This window comes from Phocoena phocoena, chromosome 6 (assembly GCF_963924675.1).
Source record: "Phocoena phocoena chromosome 6, mPhoPho1.1, whole genome shotgun sequence".
NCBI classification, from domain to species: Eukaryota; Metazoa; Chordata; class Mammalia; order Artiodactyla; family Phocoenidae; genus Phocoena; species Phocoena phocoena.
The window spans coordinates 96,543,482-96,556,789 of NC_089224.1; the positions used below are offsets into that span (position 1 = coordinate 96,543,482).

Here is a 13,308-nt window from a genome sequence, read left to right on the forward strand (position 1 = left end):
ATCTCCAGCTCTCAGCTGCGTTCAGAGGATGCAAAGCCTTCAAGGCCAGGCCCTGCACCACCGTCACCCTTGGTGTCCAGCCACAGCTTCCCCTGGCATCGCCACAGTAACCTCCAGGGCCTCCCCGATTCTCCTGCTCACCCTACCCAAATTCTGAAGAGCCTAGCGCTCCTCGGCACCCTGTAGCCCCCCTGTTCCGGAAGCTAATGGAGCCTTGACTTCAGCTACCCACATCCCTCATTAGTCTGGCTTAATTGAGACGACAGGGAAAATCTCCCGTAGGAATGGAGAGCAGCTCAAAAATGGGGTGTAGACATGGAGAAGCTCTCTGAGACCTCAAGCCCTATGGGTTTTACCTTCTAAACGTCTCTCAGAGCTATGTGCTCCATCTCCAGGACCACAGACGTAAACTCAGTCACCTTTCAACGGGACTCCTGCAGTGACCTCCTTACGGCTCTTTCCCATCTGTACCTCCCGGCCCAAAGACAAATTGCAACAAAAAGGTGCTTTTCTTTTTTAATTGAAGTATAGTTGAGTTACGATATTGTGTTAGTTTCAGGTGTACGGCACAGCGATTCATTCCTGTATTCATTCATTTACATATATATTCTTTTTCAGTTTCTTTTACCTTATAGGTTATTCCAAATTATTGAGCAGAGTTCCCTGTGCTATACAGTAGGTCCTTGTTGGTTGCCTATTTTGTATATAGTAGAATGTATATGATAATCCCAACCTCCTAATTTATCCCTCCCTCCACCCCCGTTTCCCCTTTTTTAACCATCAGTTTGTTTTCTATGTCTGTGAGTCTCTTTCTGTTTTGAAAATAAGTTCATTTGTATCTTTATTTATTTACTTTAGATTCCACATGTAAGCGATATCATATGATATTTGTCTTTCTCCGTCTGGTTTACTTCACTTAGTATGATAACCTCTAGGTCCATCCATGTTGCTGCAAATGGCATTATTTCATTCTCAAAAAGATTGAAAAAAAAAAAAAAACCAGACATGAGCATAATACTTCTCTGCTCAAAATTCCTTAGTTGCTTCCCATTGCATTTAGGAAAAAGATTAAAATCCTCATTCTGGACCAGAAGAACCTGAAGAACAGGGTTCCTGTTGCCGCTGCAGCCTCTCTTTCTCCTGAGCCTCTGACTTTCTTTCTGAGCAGGCTAGCAGCCTCGGGGCCTCTAAAAATGTTCTGCCCTCTGCCTCCCCTGCCTCGATCACTGGTGAACTCCTATTTACCACTTAGACTCCCAATTCATGTGCTCTTCCTCAGGGAAGCTATCCTGGTCAGGTCCTCATTAGATGTTCTCCTAGCGTCTCGTATTCGCTTCCAGAGCATGCCTTCAGTCTGCAGTTATACATCCGCTTGTCTGCTGTGAAGGTATAACTCACATTGCCATCCTCTCCCCAGTGTGGAGGCTGCATGAGGGCAGGCTTGTTCACTTAGTGCTGGGCACATGGGGGTTACTGACTTTCAAATGCAAAGGGAAATGAGAATATTGGGAGAAGAGAGGCGCTCAGCACAGCCCACAGGGAGCCCCCTGGATACTCCAGAGTTGGCGAGGTGCGGTGGGAAGGAGAAAGGCTTGGGAGGGGCAGGCCGAGGAAGGGAGCAGGTGGGATGGATCGTAGTCGCAAAGGAAGGGGCTATGTGGGTAGATGCTGTGATGGTGGGCGTGGGGAAGCAGCCTCAGAGGCTCTTTGGTCTGCATTCCTTGCTGAAGTTTAGAAGTCCCTCCGCAGGTATCCAGCGGACCAAGCTCAAGTTGTGTACCCAAGCCCGGCTACCATGGGGAAGAGGAAAGAGTATTTTCCCTTGTGGCTTCCATCGTGGGAGGAAGGGCCCTCACCCAACGGGAAATTCTCCAAAACCAGAAAGGAGTTGGGATGCAGGGAAGCCAATAAATGACCAACGTGTGGTACAGGGAGAGAGGCATGGGCAGAAATGATGGGATATGGCCAGCAGGCAACTGTAACGGTGGTGCCTAGTGCCTGGGTACCCCCGAGAATGGGCACAGGGTCCCTGAGAGAAGTTTAACGAGAGGGCCTGTTTCCAAAGGGGTGGGCAGGCTGGAGGAGAACCACAAAGGCCAGCACGGTTCCCCAGGTCTAGTAGCAGCTGATGTGCAGAGACCACCCCTGGCCTGAAGGGGCAAGTGGGGGGGAGCAGTTGTGTGGAGACAGTCAGTTGACAGGCACTGTAACTCCTCTGAGGGAAACTCTCCCACCATGATGGCCTGCCCGCCATGATGCTGTAGAGATGGAGCAGGAAAAGGGGTTCCCTGACTCACCCCCCGCCCCATCTCCATCAGTCTCTTCCCTTCCATGTCCCTGTGCTGCCTGCTGGAAGCCTGGGGCATCGGAGTCCATTGGTCTAATTCACACAGGGTGGTCTTAAGGATACAGAGCACGGAGAGGGGAGCAGAGCAGATAGGGGAGGGGCAAAGGGGGGACCACACACCCTGGAAACGCACTTTCAGTGGAGAGCTACAGAGTGCATCATGGAGGTGGGAGTGGGCTTGGACCTTGAGGGTGGAGTAGAATTTCACAAGACCTTTCAAGATGGAGGAGGGTGCTTGAACAAAGCCACAGAGCCAGCCACTGAAAGATGTGTGTGAGGAATACCGAGCCCACACTTCTGACCAGAACTTGTGGAGTGTAGACAGTCTGAAACCCACTGTGGTGGTTTTGAGTGCCATGGCCTCGGGCCTTCTGCCTACCCAGTCTGCGTGTGGAGGCGCCTGCGATCTTCTGAGGCCACGATTAAGGACTGTTGTTTGATGTGGCGTCTTCACCAAGAGACTTCGATTCTTGTGTGGCTTCTGGGGAGTACCTTACCTGCTTAGTTACATCTATCTCTCTTGGGAGGGGTTAAGTTGGGGCTCGGGGGCTCCCAAGTCAGCAGCCAGTAGGGCGTTAAGCCCCTCACTTAAGGCTTGGTTGTTGCAGGGAGCCAGTTTGTTTGAGTTTACACAGCAAGGCCAGTGTTGCTATGGCTGGATTGTAGGCAACAAGTCTTATGACCTGGAGCAGTAGATTGTGTATATAACATGTCTGCATTCATTAAAGCAAGATGAACTCAGAAGCAAAGGATCTGGCTGGAGCCATAAATTCCTCTGGTCCTTGTTTCGGAGCCATCACATTCCATTTGAGTGAGGTCTATCAGCCCAAACATTTTCATTAAATAAGTCGATTTGTTGAAAATCCCCAAGAGAATGAACCGAGGATTGCAACGCCCACCACCATCCTTGTTTTAAAAGACAAATGTATAATGTACGGTCCTGACTCACATTCTCTGAGCACAAACGGGTCTGCTTTTCCGGGCAGTGAGTTCCCTCCATCACTAGATGTAGTCGGACCAGACTGGGCAACACAGGCTCTCTTCCTTTGGGGAGACGCTGAGCAGGGGACAAGCAGACATTCCTAACAGACTTTCTCTCTAAGATTTCGGGGTTGTGGGAGCCTGATGAAGGAGTCAGGTAGCTTCCCACACCCCTCATTCTGCACCGCGGCACACGTACGCTCAGGGAAGGAGAGATTTCCACCAGAGGCTTGGGGGAGAAAAAGAACACTGGGGCTGGAAGGCCTGAGTTTAAATCCTAGCTCTGTTATAACTGGGGAAATAGCCATGGGCAAGTCATTCCATCCTATGACGCCCCCCAGTCCACCATATATCAAGTGGTAGTAGCGACAGCCATGCTGATGGGCACTTGATATCTGCCAGGCACCGTGCGAAGGGCCTCATGGGGATGATATCATTTATTTTCCAAAGAAATGCTCTGAAAATAAGAATTCCGTGTATCCCCATTTTTCTGATGGGAAAACTGAGGCACAGAAAGGTTAGGGAGCTAAGGAATGGTGGAGCCAAGGTTTGAACACAGGCAGTCTGCCTCTGGGGACCTTAACCCTTGCACGATAACAATTGTCACCTCATCTATGTCATAGAACTTTTAGGAGACTGCATTAGAAAATGGGTATAAAAGTGCCTTTTTGGTTTTGTTTTGTTTTTTTGCGCTACGCGGGCCTCCCACTGTTGTGGCCTCTCACGTTGCGGAGCACAGGCTCCGGACGCGCAGGCTCAGCGGCCATGGCTCACGGGCCCGGCCGCTCCGCGGCATGTGGGATCTTCCCGGACCGGGGCACAAACCCGTGTCCGCTGCATCAGCAGGTGGACTCTCAACCACTGCGCCACCAGGGAAGCCCTAAAAGTGCCTTTTAAAACGATAAACTGTTAGTCTTGGAAGCGTTGAGCAGGAAGCTGTATCTTAAGTTATAAACTTTTCCCAAACCTATTCAGCTTTGTTCAAAACTGTTTTCCTCTCTCCCAGCCTGTAGTCTCCCTTTCCTTCTTCCCCTCCTGCTTGGCCATCATCCCTCCTTTCCTCTTCCTTCCAACATCCCTCCTTTGCTCAACTATATTGGTGGAATTTGGTGGCTTTGGTGGAATCCAGGCTCGACAATGAAAGGAAAACCAATGGCCAAATTTAAAAGTACTTGTGCTTTTATTAAACAAAAAAAATCATACAATCAGGTACTGTCCAGATGTGTTTTGGAAAGGAAGATCTGTTTAAAAATCCTTAGTTTACATCATCATCATCATTATTATATTAATAACATTAATCATATCCTTAAAATCGAAACAGTATTGCTTTTCTGAAATGTAAAAAAAGGGACGGCTTCAAGACACACATTGAATCACTGCTAACAAAAATAATGATAATTAATTATACAGCTTTGTGTAAAATATAGCTGGTTCTAAAACAAACTACCACTGTACAGCCTACCCCGCTCTCATTCCCGGAGCCACCCAAGAGAAGGAAAATCATTGTGATGCTGTCACTGGAAGACTTTTGCTGAATCAAACAACAAAATGGAAACCTGTTGGACACTGTGGTCTTTGGTGTGAAGGGAAGTCATAGCAGAGTGGGTGAGGCCAGCGCTGCCGCCGCCGGCCTGGGTGATCCATGGTCAACTTTAGCTCCTGCCAGATGCCCAGGTGTGGCTTAATGGTCAGACTGCTCACATCGATGCTTTGGTAACATTATTTTCGTTCTCTGGGCCCTACTCTTCTCTCCCCAAGTTGTCCCCAGAATTTACGCCCGTTTGCGCCTGCCTTCGAGGTTTCGGAAGTTGCTGGGTCTCAGCTTCATCTCAGCAAACTGGATTGAATACTCGTGGCCCTTCCAGTGGAACCAGTTAACACCCTGTGAAAGAGAGAAGACCTTCAGATTGGTTTTTCCATCAGGCAGGGTGTTCACCGACCATCGCTGTCTCGTTGACGGAACAAGACGAGTTCCGTTTCAACTAGACCGTTTGGTAGTTCCCAGCTGTCTCTTGCCGATCTGTGTATTGATCTGGGTAGTGAAAACTTTCAGAGGGGCCGGCTGGCTCAGACTCAGTTTTTTCACTTTAGGCAGAAGTCACCTGAGTTGGCATTGAGCTTTGATCTGCCATCTTGAAATAAAGCGGTGGCTGATGAAACTTACCGTCCTTAGGGTTGGGTGCTGTAGGAATTCGGGTCATGATTGGAGCTTACAGAATTGAGTAGCTATGTGCAGGGGTGTCTATACTTCACAGGGTTCCTGTGGAGTGTTTTAATAGGGGTTCCTATGGAACGGCACAAAGAGCATACACGTGGACACAGGTTTTGCAACCTGACATATAAGGTTAAATCTTCGTGCTCTTACTTGAGAGATATAAATGAACAAGTCATCAAAACATTCTGGGCCTCAGTTTCATTATTTTTTTCTTAAGGCCCAATAATGCTAACCTTGGAAGGATGCTGTGAAGATTAAATGGGTCAGGAAAGGAGCTGCCACAGTGCTGGAAACACCAAACACACATGGTGCTCCGTAAATACTCTTCCCTAATCTCAAGAAGGGAGAGATATTCTCGGAATTTTGGCCAAAGATTTTCCTCAAGGAAAGACTGTATTCGCTTCCGGGCCTCCTAGTTCCAGGTCTGACTCTTTAGCAAAGTCTACAGATGGTAGACTCTGCCCATGGAATCCCACAGACCCCTTGTCCTACTGGGCGTGGGGGTCAGCTTCAGAGAGTCCTCCTATAAGGCCTCCACCCTGCGCACTGACACCTCTTCTCTTTAAGCTTCATAGGGCTGGGAGGGAACATGTCCACAGAGGAGATAATGGCTGGTGAAATGAGGGAAAATATCGATGTTTTGTTTGATTGTAATTTTTTGACATTGACTGGTATTGGACAGTCTCTATATCTGACAGGGGGATGGGATTTGAGAAGAGCTGACTCATTTTATAGGCAAATGTGTTTGTAATTACTCAGCTTGGTCCTTGTGCTGCCTTCCTCTGCCCTCGTTCTCCCCTCTGATAGAGGTTCAGAGCTGGAAGCAAGCCCTCCTCGTACTATGGTGGAGACTGAAGGCAGAGGGGGAAAGTGACTTCACAGAGGCCACACAGAGCCAGAGCTGGGACTGAACTCCCATAATTGTTCTGTGGTCTGTAACGTCATCTCCTTCTTCCAAAATTGGATGGAAAAAGAAGTTTCCTTTTGCCATGTAGCTTTTTCTCCCCCTCCCAAAGGACTTTGTGTTACACTGGTGTTAGGGGACAAGGAGATAAAGGCAATACAGTAGCTCTCAGAGTGGATGTGTTATTGAGGCCACATGGTAAGATGGAGAAAACACAGGACTGGTGTCCAGAGGTGTCCTTCAAGTCTTCCCTCCTCTGTAAAATAGGCATGAAAAGCCATGTCCTGGTCCCCTTACAGAGTAAAAGTGATGCACATGGGAGACAAGGCGAGAATGCTTTGAAAAGTGTCAGAAATTATGTCAAGGTAAGGTCTGCACTTAAGGTCGCGACAATCATTTGCTGGTAGTCAAATCAACATAAACACATGTATCAAAATCATTAATAGCAGAGAGCAGCAGGTAAAAACAAAAAAACAAAAAAAAACCAACAACAAAAGTGTAAATAAGCAAGATGACGAGATGCTTCATCCCGCCCCGGACCACCCATCAGAATTCCTGGGGCTCTTTGGTGTGATTTGTACCTTTGCCTCTTTACAAAGGGATCCCAGGTTGCAGACTGGGTAGGAGTTGCTGAGGCCCAGCCCAGGGTGATCAGTCTGGGTGAATACCCGTCCTTCCTCCCTGGGGCAGGGATGGCCGCTGAGAAGGGCCACCGTGGTTACGTAGCTGTGGGCCCACTAGACTCTGCCCACTTTTCAGGCACCTGCTCGTGCAGGCAGGACTCAGTGTGCGATAGTGGTTGAATTTGGTTTTGCTCACTTATCTCCACAGGGAATCTAAAAAATCCATTTCTGTGATTGCAGAAATTGTGTCACAGCATCCTGTGTGGTATAGGGAAATTCGGAGAGCTGGAAGGTTTGACTCTGCCTCCAGCTTTGCTCTGTGACCTCAGGGAAGTCACCTTTTTCTGGAACTCGATCTTAGGAATCAGAAAAGGAAGGGACTTAAAATCTGTGGTCTTTGCTCTGAGATGTTCTTGGGGGTGCTGGAGGTGCCTCTACGCCAGGGTGGGGAAGTAGCGCCCTGGGCCTGCATCACCCCTGGTTCACCTAGACGGCCTCTACTTTCATCTGTTTCCTTCTGGGGTTCAGACAAAGACTTAATTTGAGGAAAGCTGGCTACGCTTGGTGTCTCCCTGACCAGTGGTTCTCCTCGGGATCTTCGTGGGTTAAGACATGCTATCTCTGTGATCTCTCCTGGCCTGCGGTCTCATGGGGATTTCTCCCTCCTGGCCTGCTGGCCTCAGCCCTGCCCGGGGCCTCGCTGTCTGCTCACCTGACTGTGGTTATTGTCCCCGTATCTCCCCATCAGGTTGACGCGGTGGCAGTTCTTGTACCAGAAAGCCCCCTTGTAGGACAGGGCACAGTTGGTGATGGCCGAGTCTGTGTCCTTGTCAAAGGTGGAGAAGGATCTGCCGTTGTGGTAGGCCATGGAGTCACCTGGGAGAGAGAAAGCACAGACTGAGAGCCCAGCTGGAGCTCCCTGTGGGCTGTGAAGGGCAGCGCCAGGGTGACAACTGAAGGGCCCTGGCGTGGGCCGGCCTCAAACACTGGACCCCGAATTAGGATCCAGCGTGGGCCTGGATAGGACATGAGTGTCATCCCCGAGCCTCGTTTCTGATAGAAGCAGCATAAAGTGGTAGAAGGTAGAAGGTACAGGTGGCTTTGGAGGATCTAGCTCCAATCCCATCTCTTTCACTCTTAGCTGTGACCCTGCACAGGTCAAGCCTCTTGCTGAACCTCAGTTTTCCTATCTGTAGAATGGAACTAGCACATTGATTTGATCCACCTCAGAGGGCTGTTGGAGCAATGGATACGAAGGTGTACACTAAACAGGTAGTATGGTGTGCAAACGGTCATGATTGTTGCTATTTTTTTTTTTTCTTTGCGGTACACGGGCCTCCCACTGTTGTGGCCTCTCCCGTTGCGGAGCACAGGCTCTGGACGCGCAGGCTCAGCGGCCATGGCTCACGGGCCCAGCCGCTCCGCGGCATGTGAGATCCTCCCGGACCGGGGCACGAACCCGTGTCCCCTGCATCGGCAGGCGGACTCTCAACCGCTGCGCCACCAGGGAAGCCCGATTGTTGCTATTTTTATGATTGTGTTTGCATTCACTGTACGTAAAGGAACTCAGAGAGTAAGGTGGGAAATTTGTATTCAGTAATGGTGTGCTTTCCCCTCAAACACAAGTATTCACAGCCATACTTTAAAACAATTCTTTTCATGCATTTATTTATTTATTGTCTATTTATTCATTAACTCACATTCACTCACTTATTCACTCACCCATCTAATATTTATCAAGCTCTAGCATGAGTTTAGTTTTCCACTCTGCCATGCTGGTTTTCCAGAGCTATCCTGAGACAGTCTATCTTGAGTCTCAGCCTACAGAGCCATACTTATAATCAAACCTTTCGGGTTTTAGATGTCACCGAATAGCTTGTATATCGTACAGTTATTTTTCAAAGTGTTTATGGGACCAGTTTTCCCTGATTCTTAGACAAAAAGTCCATGTATATATAGTGCTATATGGGAATCTAGTTTGTAATTGAATATATTGAATTTTAGGAGCATTTAAGTGCCATTTCTTTCTGTGTCCCCTCACTCCCAGCCCTGGTCAATGCAGTGCAGAAAGATTTCAAGACATCAAGGCATTCTATCCTGATATTTTGGAGCAAGTTGTCAGAGGGACTTGGGTGCCTTGGTAACTGATGAAGCTACCAAGAGCCTGAGGATGGCAGCTAGATATTGATGAAATAAGATGCTTTCCTGTGGAGGGGCTGCTTGCCATCAATACGCACAGGAGGATGTAGCTGCAAGGGTTAGCTCAGTGAAGGGGCATAACATGGCTCATTTTCTGTTGGAAATACAGAAGGAGATGGGTGGAGGCCACCTTCCCGCCCCTCGGTGCCTGTGCTTGCCCTGTAACAATATCCTCCTTTCCTGAAGCCATCTCAACAAAAGAGGTATTTATTGCCAGGTAATAAAATGTCAGAATTCTTTGAGGGATGCAAGAATGAAAACAGTTTTCACCCCTGGGGCTCTCTCTTCATTTCCACCAGACTGATCTCTAAAGAGCTCAGTCTTTCATTAGGTTGAGCCTGGCTTTTGGCAAATCTTGTGTGGAGGCTTTTCCCATTATGGATGCATTCTTTCAGGGCTGAGAGGTTGGGAATGTGCTATAGCATCTGTCTCTTCTGTTTCAATAAACGTAACTGAAAACCACCCCAAAGTGGGCAGGGGGTGACATGGCGTGGTCACGGTCTTACACCTGATCCCCCTTGTTACCAAGAATACTCGTCAGCAGCCAGGCTTGTACCGTGGGCCCACCGTCCACAGGCTGTTACAGCTGTTCTCTGAGCCTCAGTTTCCTCATGTGTATAATAGCAATATCACCTGGAGATATATATATATAAATTTTTTTTTTTTTTTGGTGAGAACTAAAAGAGGGTAATGTATATGAAGTATCTGCAAAAGCTGCTACCTGGTGGGCCTGGATGCATATCGTTTCCTTATTTGTTTCTCCTATAATGTGGTGCCAGAACACCACACAAAGGCCATTTCAAGTCAAAGAAACCTTCAAAACCCAAACTAGGTTATGTACCAGTCAAGGAGTGAAGGACTGCTGGAGAGGTGGTGAGCTCCTGGTCATGGGGGTGTGCAGGCCGAGGCTGGATGGCCACGTGGCAGGAATGTCTTAGAAGAGATTCATCCAGCTGGGTGATGGAGTGGACTGTCTGCTACTCAAAGTACAGGCCACAGACCAGCAAAGCCACCAGCAGTGGCATCACGTGGGAACTTAGCAGAAATGCAGCATCTTGATTTCACCCCGGACATACTGTGTCAGCCCACTAACAGACCCCCCAGTGGGTCATGTGTGTGTCATGAATTGAGAAGCACAGCAGTAGTTGAGTATTAAGGCTCCCAAGAGACTGCTTTTTTCTCAGTCTAAAACGGACGTCTAAACATGGATAAGAAAAAGACATATTTTGAGTGACGGTAGCTACAAGTCCATCCTGATTGTCCTAATTCCCAACCTACTCTATGTTTTGGTGACCAAAATATCTACCCAACCTTGTTCAACTGTAGTTCTGCTGGTTGGCACCTAGTAGGGATTCAAAAATTTGTCAATAAACGGATGGACCCATGAAGGAAGGAATGAGGAGTGGAGGAACTGGCTGAACACCCGAGAAGCTTTTGCAGTTCCCTGGGCTCTGAGGATGTCTGTCCATACCTGCTGTCCCGCTGTACCCCTCCACCTTCAGCCGGTAGCGAGTCCGGGCGTCTCCCACGCTGAACTTGTCGTAGACGGCATAGGCTGACTGCCCGTGGTCCCGCAGGTCCACCCGGAGCTCGTACTGCCCTTGGGCTGTGATTTTGTTCAGGGTGTCCAGCCCTGTGGACGACAGGCAAGGGGTTGCCTAAGAAGCGCAGTGACCGAGGCCCTCATTCCTACGCACCCCGTAAGAGCAGCGGCCGTGTGTGCTCGGAAGAGGTTTGCGTCGCGCCTGGGCTTGCAGCTTGGTTTGCTCTTTGCTGCTGCAACACCAGGTGAGATATATATGGTTTCTGGGCCTCAGCTAAAATTGTGTTGACATCTTTGCCCTCCTGATGTATTATGAAGATAAAGGAGATAAGGTGGAGCGCGCACCTTTTAAACTCTAAAGCTCCTTACAAGTGAAAGGCGATGGATGACAGGGACGGACATTCCCCGGCCTGGGTGCTGGAATGTAGGACAGTGAGTGCCCTGTGCCGGTCGCTTGTTGCAGTGTGGGCTGCATGGATGGATGGATGATGGCATTGTCGTGTTGGCTTGGGAGAGTTCACATTGCAGCTCAGCTCTTTATTGGCTAGATTCCTATGGCCAGCAGCGGCCAACCTCTCTGAGGCTGTTTTCCCAGGGGCATGCAAGATAGGAATTTTGTACCTTGTGGGGTGCTATGAGACTTAGAGGTTGTGGCCCTGAGGGACTTAGCATAGGATGGAAGCAGTGAAGGACATCAGTGAGGATAATTCTCTAAATGGCCCAGTGATTGACTTGAGGCTAGGCTAGGCCTGGCTGGTGGCTCTCCTTTGACTGGATTTTTATTTTTAATGACCCAGAGAATTTAAAGTCTTTCCATAGAGAATTTGACACCCTGTGTCGCCCACCAGAGCTATTGTTTCCTCCTAACCCATTTCCTCTCCCACAGTTCGCTGTGGGTTAGGACAGATGACAAGGAGGACAGAAATGGGCATTTGGGACACAAACACGCAGGCTGTATTACCAAGCCAGAATTCTTCTTTTAGGTCCCCAAATCCAGCAGTGTAGGCCTTCCAGTTTCGATAGAAATCCTCACGTCCATTTTTGCGTCTCAGGAACACCTATAAACATAACCAATGAATCTGGGTGCGCTTAAGCTATTGAAGGAAAGAGAAGACCTCTTTCTGAGAGGAAGAAACATCCACTGTAGGACAAGCACCCGTCCGCACCTCTGTCCTCACTAATTTGCCATGTGACTCAGGGCACGTCGCCTCCCCTCACTGAGTCTCAGTGTTCTCACCCGAAGAATACAGATTAGTAAGACTACCACCCAGCTTTGGGTGACTGTGAGGTGCCAGTGTAGGTTCGTCACGTGTAACACACGAGCCCCTCTGGTGTGGGGTGCTGACAGTGGAGGAGGCCGTGCCTCTGGGGGCAGGAGGTACACGGGACGTCAGCGAACCTCCTGCTCCACTTTGCTGCCCATCTAAAACTGCTCTAAGAAAGAAAGTTTAATAATTAAAAAGAATACTACCCAGCTCATATGGTAACGGGATGGAAATAATTCATGTAAAACTCTTCACGCAGTGCCTGGTAGATGGCCGATGTTAAGTAATAAACGTAAGGGGCTCGATGACCACTGTCATTTATAGATCACAGAGTTTTTTGAGGATCAAATGAGATAAATTACGGGGAAACAGGGGAACTGGTTTTTAGGCTCAGCTGCTTTCCCATTACTTTAAGAGAGAATTCCTGAGTGTCTCCACGTGACAGGCACTGTCTTGGAGAGCCTCACGCACGTTAGCGTGGGAGGGCACGGGGAGGACCTCGGCCTCTCCTCTGCCCCCATCCCCCTGCCGGAGAGCTCTGGAGTCTGTCTCTGATACTCACGATCCATCCACCCCCGTCAGAGGTCATGTCACAGAAAACTTCCTGCTTTTGGGTCTTGTCGTTGTTCAGATAAACGGTGTAGACGCCAGAGGTCGTGTCTCCATTCAGCATGGCTTGGGAGCAGTCCCTGGGGAATGGGTACAGGACTCCAGCTGCGGGATGAGAAGAAAGAGTGGCTCTCTCAGAGCAGGACTGGGGCAGGGGCTTTCAGGTCGCAGCTCAAGTGCTTACTGACTAGACGCCTCTGGGCAAGCAACTCCACCTCTCTGAGGCTCTGTTCTCTCACGCGCAAGATGGGGATTAAAGCTATTTTGCAGGGGGTGCGGTGAGGCTTAGAGGTTACGGATAAAAGGGACCCAGTTCAGTCTCTTATACTGATGGAAGCCACCAGTGATATCAGTGGGAGGAGAGCTGGACCGCTGCGAGGGCCATGTGTCAGGTAGCACCCAATGAACACCCAGGTGCTGGCCAGGATGGCTGGGTCTCTAGCACCCGGCAGGTGGCTCACTGTGGGTGAGGACACTCTGCCAGGCTGGATGCATCTCAGGCTCTTCAGAGGATCCTGAAGCCAAAGACAAGGGTTCTAAGCCCTGAACTCGCCACTGCCTTGCCTTCTGAGCCTGGGGACCTTAGAGGGCTAACACAAGCATGCCTGGGGAACTTCCACGT

The 13,308-nt window shown here is 49.3% G+C and overlaps 1 protein-coding gene across 4 annotated transcripts in view; it reads right to left on the reverse strand.

The window, feature by feature from the left end:
• Positions 1-4,489: 4,489 nt before the first annotated feature.
• TNC (tenascin C) overlaps positions 4,490-13,308 on the reverse strand; it is a 94,454-nt gene continuing 85,635 nt past the window's right edge. For all 4 annotated transcript variants that reach the window (XM_065879281.1, XM_065879283.1, XM_065879284.1 and 1 more), the window contains 5 exons: positions 12,640-12,791; positions 11,774-11,870; positions 10,741-10,902; positions 7,783-7,946; positions 4,490-5,210 (listed from right to left, as the gene is read on the reverse strand). In XM_065879281.1, coding sequence (XP_065735353.1) covers positions 5,100-5,210; positions 7,783-7,946; positions 10,741-10,902; positions 11,774-11,870; positions 12,640-12,791 — 686 coding nt within the window. In that variant the 3' untranslated portion in view covers positions 4,490-5,099. The remainder of the gene's footprint in view (positions 5,211-7,782; positions 7,947-10,740; positions 10,903-11,773; positions 11,871-12,639; positions 12,792-13,308) is intronic.